The sequence below is a fragment of the Pollicipes pollicipes genome, unplaced genomic scaffold (genome assembly GCF_011947565.3).
Source record: "Pollicipes pollicipes isolate AB1234 unplaced genomic scaffold, Ppol_2.1 Scaffold_5724;HRSCAF=6776_pilon_pilon_pilon, whole genome shotgun sequence".
Lineage (NCBI taxonomy): Eukaryota > Metazoa > Arthropoda > Thecostraca > Pollicipedomorpha > Pollicipedidae > Pollicipes > Pollicipes pollicipes.
In genome coordinates, this window is record NW_023596746.1 from 7477891 (window position 1) to 7505030 (window position 27140).

The window sequence follows — 27140 nt, forward strand, 5'->3', positions numbered from 1 at the left end:
TCAATCAAAGATACATAATTTTTTCTACCCATCACCCATAAACGGGTGACCGAGCGTGCCTGCCTCTGTCAACCGCGGCGCACAAAACAGTACATTACCGCGCCCGGCGCCTGGTATGACGCACACAAAGGCAACTTACAAGTTACAGAAAAATGAAAGTAGGTGACATGAAGCATAGCGAACGATAGACGTCTAACACCAATAACTACGTCAATTTTATGCCACAAAGCTACGTCTAATTAATTCGCTCAAGAGCTTTCGAGCCAGCCATGGTCCTGGTCTGATAAAATACGTGCTGACACTCCTGTCAACGGAAGATTAGTAGGTTCGTTGTCAATCGGGTGGCTGGGGTGCCAGCGTAGCCAGTTAGAGAAATAAAAAAACGAGTATTGAATGGGAAAATTAGTTATTCGCAGAAAGTTTAATGGAAAGAGAATTTTTGTGACGTACATGAGCTGTTTTTATGCTAGTGGCAGTTGCAAGTGCATACAGCTAGGGATCGCCTCTACCTCAGGCTCAGACTCTTCATACCTCTTCTTGTTTTGTTAGAAAACTGCGTCCGTTCGGCCGGTTATGGATCCCTCGGAGCCTGAAGTTCCCCTCGGCATGGTCTATGGGGCATGTTCCCGTGCCCCCCCCCCCCTCCCCCCTCTGTGTCCGTCACCGGCCCGAGCGGCTAAATAGATGGGACCCGCCAAGGACATGGTGTAATCCATTCAAATAAGAAGTACTTAAGACGCGGCATGAGGGCCTCGGAATGGTCGAGTATGCCCGAGCAGGTTAAGAGATGGCCCCCGACATGAGCGCAGGGCCCTCCATTCAAATACGAAATGCCCACGATGCAACGTGGAGAGCCCCCTAACGATCGAACGCGCCCGAGCAGGTTATAAGATAGGCCCCCGACAAGGGCGTAGACCCCCCGACAAGTGTGGAGGACCCCGGAAGATCAAGTGTACCCGACCAGGCTATCAAATGGCCCCCACAAGAGCGTAGGGCCCTACATTAAAATGCCCAATGTGCAGGGCCCCCAGACAATCCAGTAAGCCCTAGCAGGTTAACAGACGGGGCCCCGACGAAGTGTGCAGGCCCCCCCCCAAAAAAAAAAAATCAACAGAAAGTACCTAATACCCGATTTGCAGGGCCCCGAACGACAGACGTGCCCAAGCATATTAACAGATGGGCTCCCAACAAGAGCGCGGGCCCTAAGAAAGTGACAGAAAATTGGAAAGGCCCTAGACCAATTGGGAGAGCCCATAGGCATGTCGTGAGTGTGTGGGTAGGTTAACCTTGACCAACGTTGAAGGCTCCTGAGCAGCTGAGAATACTTCGGCATGGCAACACATTGGGCCCTTGGCTCTAGTGCAGAGCGTTTCGGGCGAATGAAAATAATCAGTTGGAGGTCCATGATCGACAAGAATGCCCGGCACGCTAGCAGGGAGAGCCCAGCAACAGCGTAGAGCCTTCCCAGAAAGTGCGCAAAGAAATCAAGGGCAACGTGGAAGGCTCCTTAACGGTCGGAATAACCCTGCGAGTGGGCATGTAGGTCACACAAACAGCATAGGGCCCCTGGACAGTGAAATGAGGCTTGAAATTCCCTATTTACAACTTTTTTAATCATTGAAATTGTTTTTTCCTTCTCGTAGGCCCTTTACTTTCGCCGACAACAGTTCTTGGTCGACTGGAAATCCAAAGATGTCCAATTTCGTTGCGTTTTGGGTTAAAAGATTGCACCTGTTCGGCCGGCTATGGGCTCCTTTACAGCCTATGGGCACCTTCAGGACCCGAGGGGGGAGGGGCGATGGCGTAAGCTTGGATCCTAGGAACCCATCCATTCAAAACGAGTTTGACATTTTACAACATTTTTGTTCCTCCTTGCCTGGACCAGCTTTTGGAGATCATCAGGTTTGGCGACTTTAGGGATGGGATCCCACACGTTTTGCGGAGAGCGTTCTGGGAGGGTAATTTTTGCCCCCCTTGAAACTAACAAGCGGGCAACCGCCCCTTGATTTGGTGGTGTTGCCCTTGTGCGACTCCGTAGGGTTGGTATACGCGGCTTCTACGTGACCAGGAATAATAATCTTGCGAACTTGAAAAGAGGGAAGAAATTAGTGACAGGATATCTCTTCAGGCTGCGTGTTAAAAAGTAATGTAGTTAAAACAAAACCAATTTTAAGTCCGTCCCGATAGCCCACCTGGTTAGAACATCTGCCTTGCGGTCCACCCACCCGTGGCGCGGTGGTTTCGAGTCGCGTTAGGCACTCATCAGTTAGCCTCAACAGGTATCGTCTGCGGCAGTGGCAGTGGCGGCGCCAAGATGGCAGCACGGGCCGTAGCGTGCCTTGCGGCACGTTCAATTCTCGACGTAAAATTCTGCCGTGGACCTGAAATTGCCCCATCGGTGGTGGGGTTGCTCACTCAGCAAGCATTGCTTGACGTGAGCTCGGATCGCAGGAGTCCATCCTTTCAAACATATTTGACATTTAACCATATCGGTCAAGGTCACATGACTATGGCCTCAAGAGTTCAAAGTTTATTGTTGGTATCGTATTGTCGAAGGGGCAGGGTTGATAGTATAGTCCGTCACAGGTTGCATAAATTCGTAAATTAAGATGAGCTTGATCGCTGAAGTCTAAGCCCCAGGGATTACTTAATATTGCGTGAAACGCAGATTAGTGGGCTGATTAATTCGAAAAAAATGCATTGGAATTTACCAGGCCGCGAAAATTAAAGTCGTGAGAACCTCTAGGCCACATAACCATCCATCCGTGCCGCCGAAGATGGCAAATTGCCAAGTGCTGGTGGCGAGTGAAAGGGCTTTTTTGAAATTTCTATGAGGCATTTTGCACAACAACAAAAATGAGCGCGATCCTCTGGCCATCAGAAGTTGCGGCAGGTATCACCAGAACGCATATCCGTAATGTAATCAGGCGATCCACCACGGATTGCAGGGAATGTTTCAGTTCAGGATGCGTCGCTCGCCCCTCATCTGGAGGTCCCATCGCCTCAACAGCTTTACTTCCCGGATTGACCTTGTGGTGAAAGAAAATGAAAAAAAAAACGTTTGAGAATTTGGAAAATTGCAATACTGTTCGAAACGGCCGAAATGCGATGGATCTGTAAAGGGGTCGCATTGTACATTAGCATTGTACTGTAGTGACAGCATAATCAGCGTGTATTTATGCTGTCCGTGCATCTGTGAAGCTGAGCTGGACCCTTTACTAGCACAATAAACGGACGGAGCACGTAGACAGCCACAGGCGGCTTGGAAATAGCTTATTTTTTTTCTCCCGAACACACTGCGGGGGAAGAGTTCTGGCGCTGTTGTCTCGTTGCCAACATCTCGTTTAGAGGGAACATTTAGGAATGCTTCGAACACTGGGTGCCTGCCTGCAAGATACCATGGAAGACCCTGAAGCAAACTATGGTGGTTTTAATTTTACATGGACTGAATTTATTCTGACCCATTGAGGCAAATTAATTGGGTGCGAATCACGAAACGAATCATGCCGCCTGTCAAACGGCTATTTGAATCGACTATTGATTGAAGCAAACTGGCATGACTGGTTGTTACCTTGTTTCTAAATCCAGCAGAATAATTTAGCCGTGACTGGAATCACTATGATTTGAATTAAAACTAACGTTGTCAGTTCGAGAAGATGTCGCCACCCCGTTATGATTTCAACAACTGGTCATACCCGACTGCTCAGCCAAGACAAGTTTTAGAAGACTGCAAATTATATGTATTACATTGCACTTTTAAAATGTTCGGGAGCGTTACTAATGTGCAAGGAAATCCGTATATTCGGCTTTCCAATACCAAGCACTCGTTCATGAACTGTACATGCGTGGGACAAGTGAATGTCAGCATAGTTAAGACATCTGCGGATACTTTGGCAACTCGTCTTCCTGCCTTGTGCACATTGAGGATATCTTGATAAACCTGCATTTTTATTCGTTAGGTCATATGGTGTGTTTGAGTTGCCAATAGCTAGAAGGCGGGGGGGGGGGGAGGGGGGAGCGTGATGACTGCGCCTTCGGCTCCCATGTGGCGGGTCCAGGCTAGAATCCCGGCCGCGCCATGGTCTTTGAGCGCTGATATGGCCACTGCAGTTCCCAGCGCTTGATGAAATCGGCCAGATGACGTGCGGCGCGTTCCCTTTTCATCAATGAAATGCAGTCACTGACAAGAAATGCTGTCATGAATACTGTGACTGGTTTTATCAGCCACGGACACCGTTGTCCTTCAGCATATAGCCTCACGCGTGCTTGCCACTGATTCCAGTTGGTCCAATGTGGATTCAGCTCATTCGGGTCACAAGAATCGAGTCAAACGTGTTTCAGGGGGACGCCAAAATATTGAGATTCGAACATTCTTGATTCACATATACATGGGTGATTCTAGACTGCATTCTAAATCTGAGAGGAATAAAGCACAGGTGTGCCACTCACCACGATATGAAAAGGGAATGGATGTAGTGTGGTAGTAAGGTTTAAGTGCCCATGAAAATATTCGCTTTCCTTCCAGCTTCAGCGGTGTCATTTGGACAAAGAAAGCGGCGTTTTTGCTAGCTGGGTCTCTTTCTCGTATGTCCTGGCACATCATTCCAAAGATGCTGATTAGATTCATTATGTGATCTGTCGGATCATATGGTTGCCAGTGACGGGCTTCGCAATGGCCAGCGAGTTCCCAGTGTTTTTGACGTCGGCAACTAACTGAAATCATTGTCTCCGCTTTGCAATTATCTGACTTGTCAAGTACGTCAAGTGACGCAAACAAATGAGGTCGCGCATACGACAATTCCGCTTCAGCCTGACGAAAGGACCACAAAAAGGTGCATACAGTCAACATCCCACACCCTCGTCAACAGCTCTTCTGGGCAACAAGGTCACGGCTGTGAAGAGCACCGGTGCTCCCGGTGCTTGATGCATGCCACTCGGTGCTCGACGCCTCGGTGGGAGCGTGGCGCCGCAGGTTCAGAGGGTGGCTCCGAGTGGGGTGCGTGTACGATAGCGCCCCCCCCCCCCCCCGCCCCGCCCCGCCCCGCCCCAGTCCTGTGTGAATGTCGATATTGGTGCCATCTCCTCACAAGTGTCTCGCCGTGGCCTTGGCCACTCCGCGCTGCAGCGGTCTGCGCGCGGCGCCCGGCTTTTTCGTGGGCGCTGCATGCGCAGCTTCTTTGCATCGATGTTTGCTCCGCACTATCGGCGAGAATGACTCAGGAATTGGGCCACAGTTCAAAGCGCGCCAGCTTCCTTCTTTATGCGGTCGCCGATACCTGACAAGGTCTATCTCGGAGCGAGGTTGCGTCGGCTTGCGGCGAGTAGTTTCTTTCGTGTTTACCCACATAGAATACGCTGGACTGTGCACACGGTGCTTGCTGTGTATCCATGCGAGGGTGGGATTTGTTTGCTGTGAGCCTTGCGTGGCTCGTCTTAAGCACCCGCTACCCGAAGAGTGTATGAGGAACTCTGCAGCCTATGACTTTATCATTTGATAATGACTCCTAATTTGTTTGTTGCTTTTGTTGTTTTTTTTCTGTCAAGCGGCTGAAAACTTGTTGCTTTCAAAATGCCGTTTTGAAACTTCATTTCCTCTAGGCGTCAAAGCGTGTGTTCACGGCCGTTCGTGCAGTCACATGTCTGTGCTCGCAAAAAAAAACTCCAGCCGCGAAAATGTCCAGCCGTTGTTCCCCTCCATGTCCCGTCTCATGATGTCATGCAATGACTGTCGCGGCGGGGCGATATCCCGGCGCGCCGGCTGCTCACGCGCCGGCCCGGACGTCGCCCCGGAAGACGCGCGTCACGCGCTCTCCTCCGCTTCCGCGAACCGGCGGCGGCCGGCTCGGGTGCGGCGCGGGCAGGAGCGGCGCTCCGGGGGCCTGTCGCCGACGGCCGAGGCGCGCCGTCGCCGCCCGGTGCACTGACCAGCGACCTGTCCTGCCGGACGCCGCCATTTTTACAGGTGGCGGGCGGTGCGCCGGGCGGCGGCCGTCGCAGCGCGGGAGGGGTGGGGGCGGGCGGCGGCGCCTCTGCCGGCTTTGTGCGACCCCTGACGTCACGATTGGGCAACGGTGCGGCCCGGCGCTGTCGGCAGCTCGCGGGAGGGCGGCGGCGGCGGCCCGCTGCAGGAGGCCTGCTGCGCCGGCAAACTGCTGCGCATGCACACACTAATGGCGGGCATCGGCCGCGCGCTGGACCGCGCCGCCGCCGCCGACCAGTGAGGCGGCCGGCACGTGCACAGCGCTGCCGCGCCGCGCCTGATGCCGCTGGCGCAGACGGCGCTCTGGAAGGCCCGGAGCGGGGTTCGGCTGGGCACTCGGGCGTCGCGGTGTTGGGAGCCACGTGCAGCCCCGCCGCCGCGCCCTGCAATGGTTCCCAGGGTTGGCTGTGCGGAGTTCATTGGGAGTGACGCAACTTGGCCGGAGCGGCCATTTGCTGCAGTGTAAAGCGTCATAACGTTGATTCACTTTGCGCGTGCATTCCGCTCCACGCACCGCGGTTCCGCTCCGCGCTCCCTCTCGGGGTTAATGCGTTCACACAGCCTGCTTTACAGTTACTTGGGCAGGCATGTGTAAGAAGTCGTAGGGTACCTGAGTTCATTTTGCCAGTCGTTCATGATGGTGCGTTTTGTGCCGATGGGTTACCGCGGTGCGGCCTCTAATAGGTCAGCCCTGACGCCGTCCTCTTTCCGTCGCACTCCTCAGCACGGCTCCGGATCCACTTGGCATCAGTTGCCAGCTGTTTTTACTGCCCTGAGAATGTTTTTCGCGTGATGTTCGCACTCTTGAGAAGGCTCAAAGCCATGAAGTTGTTATCACCTGCTCACTCGTCTGATCAGGTGCCGGTGCTTCGAGCGTGCGGGAAGTGCTCTACCATTTCACGTTCCGCTGCGCGTGAAAACGCAATCAAGGTGACGTTTGCTGAAATGCGTTGTGTTGTCATGCGCGTGGTTGCTGTTTGACATGTGTTCTGTCCGTGTGTCGCTTCGGGAGGCTTTGGCTTGAACATCATGCCGTTTGCGTTCAATACACTGCAGTGCCATTCCGTTTATGGTTTCTTCCGTGTGACGCCGCTAAGGCGATGGTCATGTGACGGGGGTGTCGTGTAAACGGCCCGCGTGAGACGGGACTATCGTGTAAACGGCCCGTGTGACACCGAACCACCGCAGACACGGCTGCCGCCTGGTGCCGAGCCGGCACGCCCCAATGCCTGGACAACGGTCAACGTCATCAGAGCAGAGCTTTGCGCGCTCCGCGAACAGCTGTGAGAAGCTAGCGGGCAAGGCTGAATACATTTAGGTCTAAGGACCGCCGGCAAGCGTCAGTCACTCTCTGGCCATCAGCGCACTGCCGGCTTGCGGTTATCAGCATTGCGTATCAGCGTCTACCTTATCAGTGTTTACCGTTATCAGTAATTACCGCCTGGCGATGACTTGTGGTTATGCCCACTGGCGCGACTGCGACGACCGTTACGAGAGCGGTGCGCCGCTGGAGGTGTGAGACCACCTGATGAAGCCAGTCACCAGAAGATGAGCTATGAAGATGTCTCAGCGATGCCCTGTATGCCATGCCGATGTGGAAAAGCTGACTCACGGCTGGGGCCACGGTGAGTGTCTCCACTGACTTTCCGAGCAGGAATCGTTTATATTTCGGCTTCGGAAACCATTCCGTCCTTAGTATCCCTGGGTTTGGCACCGCAATACAAATGAAGCAAAGGTAAAGCTCAGGGTAGTTGGACCGTTCATTACCATTTTTGTGTTTTACTATTGGTTTTTAAGGCTGCATGTCTTGCATTTGTTTCAGGTCAACGTTTTTGTCATCAATTATGTCTTCATGCCACATATAGATCTTCCGTGCTAGTATTGCATGCCGTCACGTACTTGCCTCACATCATCTGCACGTACTTCTCGCTAACGTCCCGACTTGAAATTTGCTTTCCCAATGAATGCGCACGTACCATGCCGTGGACTTCAGGCATGCCGTGCTTTAATGGAGTTAATCCCCCGAGGGACGTTGCCATGTGGCTCAGGGATACGCACACCTGTCTTGCTGTACCCTGCATGTTTGGAACATGCGTAGCGCCTGACAGCCGAGGTCTCTGGTGTCGCCCTGACATTCACATCTCACCCCTGCTCCACCAACATGACCCCACGTGTACCGCGACACCGTACGGAACGCCGTATACATGTCATCGCATTCATTGTGACGCTGCTCTTTCCGTTCAGCATGGGATTATGCAACCGATTATGGGTCCATCCGGTCAATCTACATGATCATATGCCAGTGGACGCACGTGTCGCATCTGTAATGCCTCCTTGATTTGTGAAGACCATTTTCGCTACAACATGCCAATATTGCTTGTTGCGTCCTACGCACAGCCCTAGTGGACACTCGGCTGACGGAACGAAGTTGATTTCCCCTTTGTATCCTTGTCTCGCAATAGCATTGAAAATGAATGATGTTACGGTGTTAAACGGAGGCGTTTACGTCAAATTTAGATTGGCGTTGAAGGGAGTGTTTCAGTCTTGTGTGGAGTTTTAAACTGAAATAGCCATCTTGAAGATTATTCGGTGCGCCCCCCCCCCCCCCGCCCCTCCCCCTCTGGCCCTTCCTAAGACCTCACCCCCGCCACTTTCTGAGCTATACGCCCGCGGAAGTGTGCAAACTTTTTCGGGGAGACTATTTCAAGGTCACCCAGGCATCCATAACGCTATAATAAGCTCATTAAAATCCTGAGCCATGCAGCGATCAAGACCAAAAAAGAATAGAATTGTCGAGTCATTCATATCTGGCGTTCGTAAACACGATTTCCAGATATAACGGCTGTCATCTGGCTCTCAATCAATGTGTTGCAGGTACGATGACGTAATCAAACAACGACGAATTGAGGAGCGTTTGTACCAAACAGCATTGCGCTGTGTAGGGCAGTCTTCTCCATTTAGAAATATACCAGCAGTTAGTAGTGAGCATATTTCATCATATCCCACGATTGTTTCCATATCTTCAGATGGGGAACATTCCGTAAGTTAAGTGCATTGGCGAGGAACATTATTCACATGCGGTAATAGTCCTGTTTCTCCGATAGTTTATTTCTCATTCAATTCTGCTATTCATTTCGATAAAGTCATGTAGTCGAAATATCAACGCATCTGTATCTCCATTCTCCTGATTTTTTTCTCTCCGAGGAATAAGGCTGTCATTGCCACTATGTGGTACTATGTGGAACATTTCCTTTAAACTGACGTTAAATTTTTCCAGAGAGGGGGGGGGGCCTCTTTCGCCGTCCACCTTGACGCTCTCTTCGCACGAGTCTGCATCCTGTTTTGATTCAGTAGCGTGGCACGCTCCGACACCCTCCCGCGGCTCGCGCCGGCCGCGTCCCGTTTTCCTGCCCACCCGATGGCCGCCGTTTGGCGACTCATCCTTCCTGCTGCACCCCTTCCGGCGTGCGTGTCCCCCCCCCCCCGCCCCCGCGCTCTCTTCCCTTCCCTTCCCTGACCGCCCCCTCGCCGTCCCTGCCTCCCTGCCGCGCCGCCGTCCACGGTCCGCCCGGCCGCCGCCGGCCATGGCTGGCAGCGCCATGACACTCCACTATTGATTTGTTTTCTCTTGCAAGTGCAGCGGCGAGGCCAGCGGCACAAAAACTGCGTGCGGCTGCGTGGCCGGGCGGGTCGGCGCGGCGTCCGGGCGCGGCGCTCAGTCGGCGTGACAGAGCGGCGCGCGGCGCAGACGGCCGCCCTCAGCTGACATGCGCCCGCGGCCCGCCGTCTGACCGGGTGAGTCATGACCTGCCGCAACACGGCTCATGGTGCGGCCCCAGCGGCGCATGACGGGCGCCGCCGGGGCCGCGCGCGCGCCATGGGAGGCGGCGTGAGCAGGGTCGGGTGTGAGTGTCGCCGGGGAGTGGTGGTAAGCGGGCCAGGCTGACTCGTGAGGCTGTTTTTGTGACGGTGCTTCAGTGGTGCATGGCCAGTGTGACGGTGGTGGTCTCTGGTGTTTATTTTAGTCGTGTGCAATTGTGCCGTCGGTGCCCGGCGTCGGGGAGGGAGGCCAAATCCGCTATCTTGGCTGCTGCGACAGCGTAAGGGGACAGGCTCATTGTCCAATGACGTGCGGTGGGGGGACAGCAGGGGCCGGGGTACGTCACGGTCTTCTGATAAGATAGTGTCCACGGGTCCGGTCCAGGACTGGGCGCCTGCTCTTCCTCTCTCTCTCTCCCTCCGTCGGGGCAAGTCAGCGGTGATTCTCGCGCTGGACGCGCGTGTCGCCTCCTGTCGACCAGCCTCGCTGCTGAGATTGACTTCCGGACTGGCTGGGCAAGTCTGTCGGCCAGTCTGGGCGTCTGTGTCGCTGTCTGTGCGTCTGGCGTGCTCTCGTGTTCTCGCTCAAGGATTGGCGTGCTCTCGTGCTCTCGCTCAGGGACTGGCGTGCTCTCGTGTTCTCGCTCAAGGACTTGGTGGGTGTTCTCTCATGGGCCTAGCCCGCGTCACTACTTGGGCCATTAATTGGCGTCTGTGTCGGGGCCTGGCTACGCGCGTTCGTGGTCAGGACCTACGGGCTAACGACTTGGCTATGTATTTGTGGTAGGAACTTAACTATGGCGTCGGTCGGTAGTCAGGGACTTGATGAAATGATTTAAACAGTTAAAGGAAATCCTGGAAAATGCGTATCGCTTCAAAACACGTTTCTTATCTGGTTCAGCCCCTTTGTTCGAAGTTACCGTTTAGGAACTAGTTGCAGCAAGTGGACACGGCTGCATTCAGTCAAATGGAGCATTTTAGTGAAAAGTTTACTCCAGCTTATATAGCATTGCATGGAAAGTGCTACCTTTGAAAGTGAGCAACCTGTGACGCGTTTTTGAATGGTTGCCCATCCTGGACCCGGTTTCTTTAATGGAACAGCTTATTATGAGTACTGTGCTATTTGTGGGTAGTTTTGTTCAGATCTATCTTTGCCATAGCGTCTTTTCGTATGGATGTTGCATGTGCGCGGGCTGGAGGCACTGGGACGCTGTCCCAAGAGAGGGGTGTGATATTAGTACTGGATGACTATGCGCGAACAAGAGTCGGGTTTTCCTAGGCCCGGGTGTCCTGAGCGATCAGGGTTAAGTGGTGCACATGAAGGGATAAAGTCGGACGTCTGCTATAAGGAGAAGTAAAGACATGAAAGGGCGAGTGAATGTAAGAAGCGATGCACACAATTTGCAATCAGTTGTGCGACTTCGCGATGCATGTTGGACATGGAGCTGCTAGACTGGCCAGTCCATGGCTTCTGCCTCATGAGGACTGGGGGAACATGGCTACGACATAGCTACTTCATCTCAATCAGTGAAATCAAAACTCGTCAATATTGCAGCATTGCAAGGGAAGCTGACGTCCTCACAAACTAGGCTTTCAGACTGAGCTCTGGGCTTAATCTGTGTTAATGGACGCGTCGATGTGAGCATCAACGCGCATTTGTCGCGAGCATTAACATGGGATGGGTGCATACCTACTGGTTAAAATTGTATGTCATGTACCCATTTGTCTGTTAACTGCTGGCGATGATTGAGAGCCCTGGGATAGTTGGGAGCACCCTCGCTCTACTAAGGCGAGTACCTTATAAAGGCAAACGTTATTGCTTGAAGCATTCTGTCTAGAAACTTGTCCGTTTCCTGATTGTCATATATATATATATATATATATATATATATATATATATATATATGTCACTAAGCAGTACGTATTGTATAAGGTTGCACAGTAATTTTGCCGTTTAGTTAGGATTCAGCCAAAGTCAAACCTGTTTATGTAAGCTACAACTTCCTCAGCATATACAGATACGAACTCACAACGACTTTTGTTTATGTTTGTTTTCCCGGACATAAATGTGCGCAGAACGTTGCCCGTGACTTGATCGTGGCTGTGAAATGCAAACGTAAAGCGCAAAAGTAGTCACTCGTGCTCAAATTTGCGCGAAAATTGGTTTAGCTTGTTCGTAATGTAAGTTTCGAAGCAGCGAATCGTCTTCATCTTACTTATTTAACTTAGAATAATTATGAATCCGATTTTTCCCAGAGCGTTCTACTATAGCTCACTACTACTTATCTACTATCTATGAAAAGTGGTCTGATCACGCATGTCTTACAAATCGTCAGAGGTGGGAAGAGCCCTAGCGTATAGGACGAGGTCTGCGCGGTTGAGTCCGGAGTAAAGTGTGGTGGGGTGAATACCGAGCAGAGCCAGCTGTCACATGAATTCCAATCCTGCGGTGTGGAATCCATGGAGTTGTAATTTCGGAGGCATCACCGCGCTAACGTGCGTGTTGGTGTCTCCCGTGATGTCCTCCAGATGCATGCGCTGTGGCATGCGCACACGAACCTTAATCCAACGTCATGATTGGCTGAAGTCAATGTTAGCATTCGTGGTAATGTTACTGGCATTTAGCTGCAACCATGATTTCCATCCATTTCCAGATTTTGCAGTTTGGGCGTGCTCCTGTTCCAGACACAAAATGGCGGACCAACAGTTTTGCCTGCGATGGAACAACTTCCAGAACAACATCATCTCGTCGTTCGAGTACCTCCGATCGGAGGAGGACTTCGTGGACGTGACGCTGGCCTGCGAGGGCAGGAGCCTAAAGGCGCACAAGGTCATTCTTTCGGCCTGCAGTCAGTACTTCCGTGACCTTCTCAAGGTGAGCTCATGCCGCTGAGCCGCGGCGCTCTGCCAATGGCGGCTTGTGTTGGGGTTCTATGAACATGTGGCTCAAGTCATGCCATCTACTACTGCGGGTGACACGCGTTTGCTCTCACTTTCTCCAAGTTACTAGTAAATGCATTTGGCGTATGCTTGCTAGTGTGGGGATTGTGGACGGCGAATGACTGGTCAATACTTAAAGTTTTCTTCCTTTCATTTCTTCTCTTTTTTGTTGTTCTACTTGGAGTAAAGCTCTGAGAATATAGCTGCTACTTAGGACTGTCTTATAGCATCACGTTCATTAGAGGGGAATTTTATGCATTTTTTGGCAACGTATGGCGTGTGGCGTCTCGCCTCAAAGCACTTGACTTCTGCGTGAAGAGCCATGGGTGTTGAGTCAGACTCTAGGGGTGCTTTCCGGCGGCTACGGCCACCTCAGGGCGGTGTCCCCCAGCCGTTCTAGCCCGTGCCGGAGGGGGTCCCCGTGCGCGCTGGGACAGGGCGTGATCTGCTGGTAGGCGCGCTGGGACCGCCGCGCGGTGATGACCGCGGGGCATCCTGCGCCATGTTGTCGGGGTCATATCCTGCTCGTTCGTCTTGGACGGTTTTTCTGCCGGCCGGTGCTTACCCACGCTGTGACAGTTTGCTGACGTGTTTGCTCGGTAAGCATGAAGTGAGTGTGGTTTAGCTGTGTGATGTAACCGTACACGTCGCAGTGCGGTCAGTAGTCGATACTGCAAGTGTCGGGCGATGATGCGTCGATGAACAACAAGTTTTGATTCAAAACAGGGATGCAGTGCGCTGCAGTTGAGCTACAGAGCCGAAATCCGCCATTATAGTTGAACTTCGGAAGCTCAAAAGTGGGTAATGCCAATGCAAAAAAGGTTTACCTCGGACAGAGGAGGTTGACTGTTTCGGCGACGGACAATGACTAGCATTCACTTGTGTTGAATGCCAATAGTCTCGACTTACCGAACAATCTCATGGCGCCCCCTGGCAATACTTATATAAAGCTATCCCCGGAGGGAGCCGTGGGAGAAGCGCCGAGGAGCATCTTGAACCAGTCAGCCCCTGATGTTTCCAGCTACGATCTAACCTGGAGTAAATGGACTGCTGCAGATTCACCGTAATGGGCAGGCTTAGCCGGTCTTAAACGTCATCCTTTGATGGGCGGACAAGGCGCATGGCAATTTCGACAGTTCAGAGGCGGCTGAGGTCTCGCTGCCTCTTAAAATGCGAGCTCTCCAGTTTCACTTCATGTGCGGCTCACGTTTGTCAGTTGGATTAATGGCGCCACAGCCCTGCCCACCAGGCACGGGCAGAGCACCAGAAAGCCAGCAGCCTCGCGCAGAGGTGGTGCGCGTGCGCTGGTGCGGTGGGCGGTCCGCCGTCGCCGACCGCCGCTGCGGGGTCAGGCGGCGCCGGCGGCCGCCTCCCACGTGCGCGGCCGCGCCGATGGCGGCTGCAGCCCGGCTCGGGAGCACCAGCCGCCGCCTGACCTCTGCATGTCGCCGGCGACCTTGGCCGGTGTCGCTGCAGCCGGCGCATAAACAGCGTGCCTGCAGAGCGCCGCTGACTCAAGCGCGCCGTCTTGACGAGGGCCGGCGCACGGGGCCCGTGTTTGTCGCGGCCCGGGCGGCCGTGGCATGCGGCGCCCACCGCTGTACCTGATGCCGCTCGGCGGCGACGCTGCAGCGGCGCCAGATGTTGCGAAATCGGGGAGATGTGCAGAACCGGACGCGCCTGAGGGTTCAGATTAGAGCTGGGCGCTTGAATTCGACGAAGATTCGAACGTTCGGGCCAAATATCCGGATTTGCAAATGAGCCCATGCCGGATTAGTGTTCAACTATTTGAAAACATTCTATTACCTTCCTATAAAGAGCATGAATATCTGCGAAAAGCGCTTAGGCTGAATTTTCGAAATCTAATTTAGAGCTGATTATGACGGGGTCTGTGCCCGAAGGGATACCATCGAGTTGCATGCCGTCCAGTCTGACGGGCTCGAATTCCAGGGGAGCGAGCTGCGGCGGCATTGCCGGCACACCACCGGTGTATCAGGCTCCCATTGCCGGCGCACCACCGGTGTATCAGGCTCCCATTGCCGGCACACCACGGTGTATCAGGCTCCCATTGCCGGCGCACCACCGGGTGTATCAGGCTCTCCCATTGCCGGCACACCACCGGTGTATCAGGCTCCCATTGCCGGCACACACCGGTGTATCAGGCTCCCATGCTCGGCGCACCCGGTGGTTCAGGCTCCATGGCACACCACCGGTGTATCAGGCCTCCCATTTGCCGGCACCCACACCACCGGTGTATCAGGACTCCCATTGCCGGCACACCACCGGTGTATCAGACTCCCACTTGCCGGCACACCACCACCGGGTGCTATCAGACGCTTCCCACATGCCGGCACACCACCGGTGTATCAGCTCCTCCCACTTGCCGGCACACCACCGGTGTATCAGACTCCCACTGCCGCCACGCCACCGGTGTATCAGGCTCCCATTGCCGGCACACCACCGGTGTATCAGGCTCCCATTGCCGGCACACCACCGGTGTATCAGGCTCCCATTGCCAGCACACCACCGGTGTATCAGGCTCCCATTGCCGGCACGCCACCGGTGTATCAGGCTCCCATTGCCGGCGCACCACCGGTGTATCAGACTCCCATTGCTGGCACACCACCGCTGTATCAAGCTCCCATTGCCGCCACACGACCGGTGTATCAGGCTCCCATTGCCGGCACGCCACCGGTGTATCGGGCTCCCATTGCCCGCACACCACCGGTGTTTCAGGCTCCCATTGCCGGCACACCACCGCTGTATCAGACTCCCATTGCCGGCACACCACCGCTGTATCAGACTCCCATTGCCGGCACACCACCGCTGTATCAGACTCTCTAGGCGCCCGCCCCCGCGAAAACAAGTCGTAGAAATATCGAAGCGCTTAGACCGAAAGCCTTGCAGTGCATTATGATTTCAAAGGTCTTATGCCGACAATAATCGGCCTACAACATACCTCAATATACCGGTAGGTACGGGTTAAGCGACGTGTTCGAACAGACGTTGGCGTTATTTGCCTGACTGCGTCGAGTAACCAGTGCCTACTGGTATATTGAAGGACGATTGCTGCCAGCTTAGGAGCTCCAAACTCATATTGCCGATAAAGCAGAAGCTCGGGGGTTGTCTTGCTTAAATCATGCCTTGCACTTTTTCCATCAGGCCTTGCACTTTTTCCATTAAGCCTTACAGTTCTTCCCATGAAGCCCTCCATATTTCTGTAAGGCTTGATGGGAAAAAGCCTGCAACGCTTGATTCAAGCAAGGAAACCCTCGAGCTCCTGGTTTGTGGGCCACTCGCGAAAGAGTGGTCTACGTAGGTAGTAGAAACAACAACTATTCTTCGCTCTGACCCTTTGGCTGGCTTATTTATGCATGTACAACATCACGGATCTGCTATTCCCACCATAAATATTGACGATCCTCCTTGATGCCATAGCCTGTAGACCCATAACGTACTCGGAAATATGTCCATGACCCGCTCACCACACGTTCACCTGAATATTTATTTGGTCTTGTACGTAAAATTCTGAATGGTCCAGTAGACCCGCCCGGATATTTCAATACCGAAAAACCGGATCTCGGCCTCAAACCATGTCTTTTCATCGCCATATGCTTAATCAGTGAAGTTGGCCAGGGGACTTTTTGCAGCGTGCTCCTCACAACTGCATAACATTGGTAGAAATCTCGAAATAACTTCGAGATACAATCAGGTCGGACCTGTTGACGATCCATGTGCCCGTGAAGCGTACATATTTTCTTATAGCTAGCATTGATGACATGGGCGTTAATAGTTCACCGAGTGCTGCCAATATGTCATGCGCGACCAGGCGGGCTGAAATCAACAGGAAGCCGTTGCGAGTTCCCTGTCCTGGTACTACCCCGCCATCCCCGTCACTGACTCCTCTGGAAGCGTGCTTAGCGCCGGCGCCGTAGTGTCGTCACCAGCTGCGCACCACATGTCTGACGTTCTGAGGCCGAACAGGCCGATGACATTGAGTGCGCGGCGGGGTGAAGGATCCGTGTGTCAGAGGCCGTGAGTTGACGTTGCGACACGCGGGCCTGCGGTTGCCGGGCGTACCCGCCCTGGCGCCCGGCCGCCCTGGCGCGCCGCCGCCCGGCCTCCCTCCTCACAGCAACGACGCTGTGGTCGGCAAAGCACGCGCGACAGCGGCGCGGCTGCCCGAAAATCACGTTCAAGCAGGGCAATCAGGCTAGTTCTTTCTGCAGACCCACAGAAAGGTCGAGATTCAGAAGCATCCGTCGAGTACCCACCTGCTCTGCCCTCTAGAACGTATGGAAAATTCCATTCATGGCGCCTGAAGACCGACGCCTATCGTCGCTTATCAGTGTCCGGGTCGGTCTCCGGAGGCCGAGAGATGACCACGCCGTCCGTCAGAGCCTGCGTCCCGCCCGGCCGTCTGCCAGATTCCGCGTCCTGCCCGGCCGTCTGTCAGGGCCCGCGTGCTGCCCGGCCGGCCGCCAGAACCCGCGTCCTGTCCGGCCGGCCGCCAGAGCCCGCGTCCTGCCCGGCCGTCTGTCAGGGCCCGCGTGCTGCCCGGCCGCCCGCCAGAGCCCGCGTCCTGCCCAGCCGTCTGTCAAATCCCGCGTCCTGCCCGGCCGTCCGTCAGGGCCCGCGTCCTGCCCAGCCGTCTGTCAGAGCCCACGTCCTGCCCGGTTGTCCGTCAGAATCCGCGTCCTGTCCGTCCGTCAGGGCCTGCGTCCCGCCTGGCCGTGCAGCCTCCTCCCCGGGCCGGCCCGGCAGGCCCGGACGGAAGGCTCGCTATCGGCGCTATCCGGCTCGCCGCGCTGCTGCCGGGCGACCCCCACCCCCCACCCCTCCCCTTCCCCGTTCCCTGCACGGTTGCAACACCGCCGCGCTGACCTTGGGGAGTCACACATGCCCGCACACACACACACACACACGCATACAAACAGGGCGCCATGTTCGCGCGCGCGCGCGGGCAGCGGACAAAAATAGGCGGCGGCGGGACCTGGCCCTGGCCCGGTCGACCGCGAGGTGCGGTCCTGTGCAGGCAGCGCCGGGAACGCGTCGCGGTCTGACCAGGCAGAGGTCAAGGCCTGACCCGGAATGTCGGTCCGATCCGGGCAGAGGTCATGGCCTGACCCGCCAGAGGTCACGGCCTGACCCGGCTGAAGTATCAGCCTTACCCGGTAGGGGTCACGGCCGGCTGGGCCTGAGTCCAGCCTGGCCCTGTCGCCGCTCCGAACGGTGCACGCGCTGGGAAAGGCTGGGGATTCTTCCGGGGAGGGATGAGCCGCATCCGTCGCTGGATGGAGAGACCGTGCGGTCCGCGGTGCGCGTGCTCAGCCGTCCCCGCGTAGGGATGACCGCCCGGCCTGGGTTCGTGGCGGCCGTGCGGTCCAACATGTGGACGTCTCTTCGGTGCGGGTTGAGAGCGTTCGTCCGGTTCTGCGGGCTTGGCGTCCGACCGGTCCGCGGCAGGGAAGCCCGTCGAGTCCCGTGTCGAAGTGTCCACGCTGTCAGGGCTGCGGGTGTCCGCCCGGTGCGGGTCCAGAGAGTGGACGTCGGCCCGGTCCCGGCTGGCAGCAGCTGTCGGCTCGGCGGTGGCGCAAGCCGACGGGCGGTCGTCTGTCTCTGAGCCCGGCGGACTCGTTCCGTGGCGGCACGGCGACCTGTTCTCCAGGGCAGCCGGTCGCCGCCGCCGCCCGTCCATTTTGTTTTGCGTCCGGTCCCGACTCTCCACGGTCGCGGGCTTACCTTTCGTGTGACGTCATCTGTGGCTGGCCGTCGCCGCTGATGTAAGACTGCACTTCCTGCTCTTCGGGTCAGGTCTTGTGTAGAGCCTTGATATCCGTATGTTCGTCATGGCGCTGGACGGATATGAACCGCACAGCTACAAAAAATTCCAAGCTGAACCCGGTGCCAACTCAGATCGCGGCCGCGCACTGCTACGCTGCGGATACCGTACCGCAAAGCACTTCTTGTGCAGGTTTGGCCGCCGCCTACGAATGCTGCGCCGCAACACTCACGCCGGCTTCCCATGGTGAAGTCATGTTGCTGCCTGAGCATGGTTGTTGCGTGCTGGAACCAAAGCCTTCCAGACATGCTGCAGCCCTGAGAGCGAATGGATAGCGCAAAAAGTGACATCATAAAGCCCAGGAATTAAAGCGGCATTCTCAGCGCACATGCACACCTCAGAAACGATGGTTTATCCGCGTCCAATCAAGAAAACGAAGAACAGTCCATGAAGAGGAGGAGGAGCGGCCTCCTCCGGTGCGCGCCGCCCGGCTGCCGGTGTCGAGAGCGGGACGGGTGGTGGCTGGGCTCGCGCATGTGCGGCACGCCGTCTTTCATAGCGCGGGAACGGTACACAAGGCCAGCGGCCGACGGCAGCGGCGCCGGCCGCCATCTTCGACCGGCCCCGGCCCGCGCCCAGCGGCGGCGCGGGCGCTCTGACGTCACGACCACCGAGCGCAGAAGTCTGCCCCGGACGCTGCGGCCGCGGGGATGCCGCGGCTGACACTGCGGGAGGCAGGTCAGCCGTCTTAAGAGGGAACTTTACATCGAATGCGTACGCTATGTTGGCAGTTCTCCGCTGAGTGGCGACCCCCGCTGTCGAGCACCGCCAATAGCGAGACGCGATCTGTGCAGCGTACTCAACAATAGTCACAGTCCTGCTCGCAGAAACATCGACAATGCTGCATATGCAGTTGATCCGGCGAAGTTTGCATTCCCGCAGAGATGCACGTTTACATATAGATAGGTAGATGCATACATACATGTATATACATGTATATGTTTACAAACATGTCAATTTGAATGTATTTATACATATATATATATATATATACATATATATGTATATATATGCATGTATACATGCATATGCATATGTATGCATATATATATATATATATATATATATATATCGCAATAAATGCGCTTCTTAGGACCATTAGTAAGCTTATTCATTTTTGCCGTAATTCCATTTCTTCCTTAAGACGAAGAAGGTGGCCTTGGAAATCACCCACGCACATATGTGACGTAGAAAAACATTTCAGATAGGGATGTAGTTTCGATTAAGCTAGAAGGGCTCTAGCCATTTAGTTTTGCCAGCAGCTTTTCCTTTTCCAAACTGATTTTTTTCCTCCCTGCACTGATTCAATAGTTCCTTTACTTTCAACGACGTTGGACGGCGCGTTGGCTGCTGGTCACGTAATTAACTGTAGCACAGCGTCTGACACCCTGGATTTATAATCAGCCCCCCGGCATTGCACAGCTTGTTGACCTAATATTGAACATCAATGTGTGTTCCATTAGGCTCATCAACAAGGTGTTTCGGATGCCAATGACTCAAGTATCTTTCCTTCAACCGTTTATTGGGTGCAGGTGCTGCCGGTAGAGCAGTCATAGTTTATTACGCCTCGGTCTTGAAGCGCTAGGTTTCGTATCGTATCCTTAAAGCTGTCTGGCTGTTGCCATGGAGATACACACAAACAACGTCCGATTTTCAACTAGATTAACGATAAGAAGTGTGGTCTTCGAGACGACTGGGTTAAACCTTCTTTTATTTTGAAGTATGTAGGCCGACATGGTACCTCCTGATGAACGATGGTAGTCCAGGATTTACAGCAGGCACTCTGATGATGCGTATGTTGCAGTCATGGTAACGAACCTCGACATGTGTTCAGCTAACTTCATCAACACCAACGTCGTCTTTCCGTTACAACTGGTCCAGCCGTCCACTCATGTGGGCCCATTCAATGGCTGTTCGTCGAGCGGTTACACCTAATACGGCCTTCAACGTATTGGGCTCCCGGTTGGCAGCCTGAAATTGCATTCGATTTTGACATGGAAATAAGCTTGGACATTTTTTCTACCACATACCTGTATCAAAAAGGTCTCTGCAGTAGGTGATCTCCCTCGCCAACAAACCAGCAAGCATGCCCCATACATGCCGATATGTCTACATGACAGGCTGCTATTTTGGAAATGGTTATGCCTTCTTTGACACCCTGGACTTAGTTCTGCGCACTTACATTGCCCAGCTTATCAGCATATTGCACTATAATACGCATAACGAAAAGAGCATGCAACGTAGGAAGTATTTCTTACGTTAGGGTACTATTAATACCGTCATTCTGCACCCGACTATCGTTGCCATTTGCGCTCAGCCGGCCCCCCACGCAGCATGTGTTGTTCAACTTGGTTGGTGCATTATCGCGCCAAATGTATCTTTGTGCACGTTTTCGTCACTTCATTGGCGGCTTTAATGCACGCGTGCACCTGTCGTCCTTGGAGGGTTCTCCGTTCGAGTCTGACGTGACGCCGACGGCTCGACAAAAAGTGGCGTTGGACATTGCCCTGACGGCCTTCGACGAGCTCTTCATCAGCGCGGCCATCCGGCGGATGTGAACGCCTCTCCGCTGTACCGGCGTTGCGAGGCGCCGCCTAGTTCTCCGCGATGGTTTGATTGTGGTCATCGTTCTCTTGATGGGCACTGGCGGCTTACAGTTGCAGTGCGATATTGGATGCGGCTCGCGTTCTGGAATCGGAGGTCGGACAGCGCAGTGTGGCGTTTGACGGCACGCCACTGCCACGTGACCCACTGACCTGTCTGCCCCGCACCCGACCCGCACTGTCACGCGCCACCTCTCGCTTTCAGACCACGCCGTGCTCGCATCCGATCATCGTGCTGAAGGACGTCTCGTTCGACGACCTGTTGTCCCTCATGTGCTTCGTCTACCAAGGCGTCGTGTACATCGGCCAGGAGCGTCTGACGCAGTTCCTCAAGACGGCCGAGTTTCTGCAGATCAAGGGCCTCTCGGAGCACTGCATCGGAGAGCCGTTCGCCCGCCAGCAGCCGGCCACGCAGTCGTCGCCCAGCCAGTCGGCGCCGGCGGCGGCGGCGCCCTCGCCGCAGCCGCGCTCCGGCACGCCGTCGCCGGCGCCCTCCTTCAAGGAGGCGCCGCGGCCAACGCAATCGAGCGCGCCGCTGCCGCCGGCCAAGCGCCGCAAGCCGCTCTACCCGCTGCACACGCCGGTGCCGAGCTCGACGGCGGCGCCCGGCGGCGGCGGCGCCGAGTTGCCCGGCACGTCCAGCTCGCCGTCGCGGCCGTCGCAGTCGTCGCCGTCGGAGGCGGCGGCGGCGGCGCACAACGGGCTGGCGCGGCCTGACGGCGGCGAGCTGGCGCAGGAGGAGGCGCTCAGCCTCGTCACCGAGACGTCCATCCTGCGCCAGCGGATCGAGGGCCGCTCGGCCGACCTCGAGCCGGTCAAGGTCGAGACGAACGGGCCTGGCAGTCCGGCCGGCGAGCACGCCAAGCTCTCGCCCGGCCCGCTCCTCATGGACCCGAATGCTATCAGCATGGTGGGCCGCGAGTCGATCGGTACGTGCCGGCGCCGCACCGCGCGCCGCTCGAGGCGACGGGCGTTCGGGTCTGTGTCTGCGGCCGATAGCTGGATGTCATGAGTCATTTGTGAATAACTCCCTCCGTCTGGAACTGCATGCAGAGCATTGGGATTTACTTAAGAATCTGTAGCCAGCTTATTGGCTAGCATAGCTCGTTTTCGGGTCATCTATGGTCTTACTAACACCATCACAACAGTATCATGCTGGATCGAATATGCGGTCAAGATAGATGGCATGACCGAGTGAGTTGGAGGGCATCCCCTTCCATGTTGTGACGTTTCGAGAGGTACCTGAGCAGATCCCGTGTAGCGCAACGTCACCCGGCAGCCGGGGATTGCCTCTGGCGGGCTTCGACCGTTAGCGGCGCGTCCTCGAGCTGGCCTCGTCGGCCGGCGCAGCGCGTGCTGACCGGAGCTGGCGCCGTCCGCAGGGTTCCCGTTCCTGTCGCAGCCCGGCACGAGCTCCCTGCTGGCCACCGCCACGGCGCTGCCGCCGGCCGGCCCGGACGATCAGCAGATGTCGTACGGTGAGTGTGCGCACGCCGCCGCCGCCGCCGCCCCGCCGCCGCCGCCGCCCCGCCAGAGCCGCATGTCCGACCGAGCGTAGGCAGAGCGACGCATGTCGTAGAGCGCCGTCGGCCGCCGGCGCGGCCGCAGCCGGCGGCGCGGCGCGCGGCGCCCTCAGTAACACGCGCTCTGCTCTGTCGTTGCAGATGCCCAAATGCTGTTGCGCGCCGGTTCGCCACGGTACCGGCAGCGCTGGCGCTGCATGCAGCCCTCGGTCTGTCCCCACTGTCTGCGCACCTTCTCCAACGCCTTCAACCTCAAACAGCACATCATCAACGTGCACACGTTCGGCAACGAGCTCAAGTGCGACGTGTGCGGCAAAGTGCAGAAGAACAAGTGGTACCTGAGGAAGCACATGGTGAAGTCGCATAACGCGCCGCTGCGTCGCGTCAAGCTGCCCGACGGCAGCATGGTGAACACGGAATGACTGGGGCCCGCCGCTGGCCATGGGCTGACTTGGCTGACCGAGCGCGTTCCATCATGACGGCGATCCTTCCCGCCCCGCCTGGACCCGTAGGATGTTGCGACGGATTGGCGCGCGCTGCGCGGCGGCGCGGCGCGACTCTGTTGTTCGTCTGGCATGGATGTTCGAAGAGCTAGAGCTTAGCTAGTTTGTGACCCTTCTTCAGTATCTTCGGCATGTTCTGCTATCGGCATCCATACCCGCTCATAGTTCTACGTTCAGTTAGCTTAACCAATAGCGCGTGCGTAAATGGAAAGTTTCGTCACAACAGCTCTGCCGGCGTTTAAATAGTACTAAATTTTTGGTAACGTAACAGTGGAAAAAGGCCTTAAGCATTCCGAAAATTTCGTAACTTTCAACGTGAGAAAAGCTCTTCAGCTCTCTGAAATTTCTCTAGCGTACCGGCTAAGGCGAGGGCTCTCAGCGTCTCGCCGTCGGGCTAGCCGGCTCGCGCCTGCAGCGGCCGTTGCGTTATCCCGTCGGACGCTGCGCTGGCTCGGCACGCTCGGGAGCGTTACCAGCCGGCTCCCTGCTATTTCAGCGGCCGGCGCGGAAGAGAGGCGCAGTCGCCAGTGGAGCTCGCGCCAGCCGCGCGTCTGTCCAATATGTAACGGGCTCTTTTCCAACAAGTTCAACCTCAAACAGCACATTGTCAACGTGCACACCAGCTCCGCCGGCGTCGAGTGCTCGCTCTGCAAGAAGGTGTGCAAGAACAAGTGGTACCGGCGCCGCCACGAGGTGGTCGTGCACGGCGCGCCGCTCAAGCGCGGGCGCCTCGGCACCGACGTTTTCTAGCCGGCCCATCGCAACCACTCTCCCTCCCAACCGCCCCGCCCACCCCGACGTCCCACTCCCGAACCGTGCAATACCGCGGGCGCCAGGTCGAGTCAAGTCAGTCCAAGTGCCAAAGATAGGGCGGGCGGCCTCCGCGAGGGGCCAGCGGTCGGCCGGCGGCCGCCCGGGGTAGGGCGCCGCCGGCCGACCCGTACTTAGCCGCCGGCGATAGACGAACGACGGCGACGTGCGCTACCGGCGGGCCCGGCGAAGCGGGGCCCGCGCGGGCAGAGTGCACGAGCAGCTTCTGAAGCGGCGTGTTGTGTGAATCACTATTTCCGTTGTTGTCTCTCCATAAGTGGGCGGACGCGCCGCCACAGAGCCAGCCGAGCGCGCGGCGTCGGGCGGCGCGCGCCACCGCACCGACCGCCTCAGTACAACGCCGATACATCACCCGATCTACCTCACAACAGTTCCCGACCGGGCAGTCCCCTGTTACGCAGCAGCCCCGAACGCCGGCCGTTCCTACACGCCGCGGCGCCCTGGCCAGGTGAGGGCGGCGCTGCGCGGCGCGGCGGCGCCGGCGGCCGCCCTTCTATGGCATTGATCGGCGGTCCCGCCGCCGCCGCCGCCGCGCGCGCGCGCGCGCCATGCCGCCCCGCCTAGGCCCTGCAACTGCATTGTTATTGAGGCAGGCCCGGAATAGAGTTGGCGGCGGCCGCTGGCAGCGGCGCGGCTGCAATAAATTGCATGATTCATGGTGCGGCGCGGTGGCCGCCTGCCATCGCACATTAATTACGGCGGCCGGCGTGTGGCGTTTGGCTGGCGTCGGCCTGCCGCCGCCGCCGCCGCGGGGCTGCCCGGCTGTGCCGGCCGGCTCCGGCTGCGGCGGCGGATGCGACGCCGGCTGTGCCAGCCCGGCCCGCTCCGTCTGACGCTCAGCTGGAGGACGGAGCAGGGCCGTGCGTGTGCCTGACCTGAGGTCATCACTGACCGTCAGCGGCAGAGGCGCCTTCATCTCGTGATATTTGCGAGGCTAACGTAATGCCCTGACCGGGATAAAGAGAAAACTGCAGTCGGCGCAGCAAAAACTGAGCCGACGTTCAGTGTTCCGCATCGCGGGCACCGCGCCGCCGCCTCAGCAGTGTTGGACGGCCTCGCCGGCAGCAGGCGGGCGCTGCCGTCGGCGGTCGCCGCCCCGTATCACTCCCATCCGACAGCCGGCCCCCCAGATATTCGTGTCGCTTCCGCGGCGAACGGCGCGCGCGCCGAGGCCACCATCCGAGGGAGCATACGAGAAGCTTACGATAGGGCATGTTTGTTGATAGGTCTAGTCTTGTGGCATTCCTTTGTTTGTTGTATTAGGTTAGGCCGGGGGTGAGACGGAGCCGCCCGTGTTCCGAATGTGAGCCTTGGCGGCGGGCGCCGGTCGTATTCAGAATAGTTGGCGACCACGCCTGTGACGATCGAGCGTGCTCTTTTCCGTTCGTTTCTTCACTATCGGCATTTATCGTCGGCATTAGTATATCGTTATGTCTGGCGGGCCATCGCAGACATGCCGTCGCCGAAGCGTACAAGTGCTGTCCCGTGTGAGGAGGAGCGCCGGTGGAATTGCTTGCGCCCCGGGGGGTGGTCGCAGCTGTGCGGCGGACTGATTGCGGATGGCTGAGACTGGGCTGATCCGGTGATGGTTTCAGATTGCACTGTAGTGTGGAGCTTTCACCATGTGCTGTACGATCACTGTTTGCTCCTTTTCGCTTTGACCTCTGTCGGCTATCTATCCGTTGGCGATTTATGTGTGGTGACCTTTGATGACAGGTTGTACGTTCAATGTCCGTAACGATATTCAGCTTGGATTATGTGTCGGCGAAATTAAGGTTTGCTCCGTACCGCGCGTTAGAAACTGCCAGTTTTACGCTGTATGCCTGAAGCTCTCCTCTATCGTTCATGTTAGACCCTTTCCTTGTGCGTGACGGCGCTGTGCCTCTGCGTGTGGTACCACCTGCAGTGCTCGCGGCTCCTCTATGAAACGAGGCGTAATCAAAATATCCTCCCTCCAGGTGCAAGCTCTTGGAGTAATGTCGTTTGTATCGAACGCTCAACGCTGCCCCATGGCCCGCTTCCCTCCGAGCCCCCGCCCCGTGCCTAGCACGCGGGGGTACACGTGGGCGCGTGCTGAGCACAGCCCTCCGGTCATCCACACGTGGGCTCACGCGAGCGGACGTGGTGCAGTCGCACCAAGTGCGGTCGCAGTGCGGCCGCCGGCATGCTGACGCACTTGCACATGGGAGCATTCACGCCGTAGGTAGTCCGAAATGACCCTAGGTCGCGGCCTGTTCAGTGGTGCCTGCCGTTCCCCAGTTCAAAAACTGGCGTGGCATCGAGCGCGGCTGCCTAAGTCCAACTTGGCGCGGCCGCCCCTCATGAACCACACCGCGTGGCTAAACTCGCTATTGATTTTGTCGGCCAATCATTACGGCCGCGGTTGGCGTCGCAGACGCCGGCACCCCGCTCCCTCCGCGCGCTCTCCCTGTCTCCCGCTCTCTGCATGAGAGGGTGGGGGGCTGGGCCGCCGCCGCGAGCCGCGCGCACGCGCCGCCGGCGTCAGGAGGCCGGTCGTGAGGCAGGTCAGGCGGCGGCGGCGGCGGCGGCGACGGCGACGGCGGCGGCGGCCCCGGCCGAGTCCGGCCCCAAGCATCATCCCGACCTCCCCCGCCCTCGGGCCCCAGGTCCGACGGTCTAGAGCCTCGCGCTCTCTCCCCTCGGGCCCCAGGTCCGGCGGTCCAGAGCCTCGCTCTCCCTCTCTCCCCCTCTGTCTGTCGCGTGTGTGCGTGTGCTGGCCGTCGGTTGATAGCTGCCGTGTCCGGAGGGCGGGCAGAGGCGCGAGCGTGAGCCTGGACGCTCCAAGCGTCTGCAGGCCGAGGGGAGGAACGTGATGGCGGTGGGACTGTTTGCCCTTCAGCGGCCCTCCGCCGCCGTCTCGCTTAGCGGGTGGCAACGGATAGTGCTGGCTTGTACATGCAGTGGGAGAGTTTGTAGGTACTCGCAGCCACTGGCGTCATCAAGTGGTGTGTGATTTATAGGCGTGCCCGTGCCAAACCTATGTAATAAATGCAACACCCCGTGTACATGTTGTTTTGGTCGCACATCCATGCAGTTCGAAGGAAAAAAATCTGCTGCATACGACAGGCTAGAAGGTGG

The 27140-nt window shown here is 56.8% G+C and overlaps 1 protein-coding gene across 1 annotated transcript; it reads left to right on the forward strand.

Annotated features, from left to right (window-relative positions):
* The first annotated feature begins 9739 nt into the window (after window positions 1-9739).
* LOC119102413 (protein bric-a-brac 1) lies at window positions 9740-24051 on the forward strand. Its single transcript, XM_037225780.1, has 6 exons — window positions 9740-9775; window positions 12454-12674; window positions 21390-21617; window positions 21921-22113; window positions 22567-22662; window positions 23707-24051. The coding sequence occupies exons 2-6, from the start codon at window positions 12492-12494 to the stop codon at window positions 23958-23960; spliced, it is 954 nt and encodes a 317-aa protein (XP_037081675.1). The 5' UTR covers window positions 9740-9775; window positions 12454-12491; the 3' UTR covers window positions 23961-24051.
* The last annotated feature ends 3089 nt before the right edge of the window (window positions 24052-27140 follow it).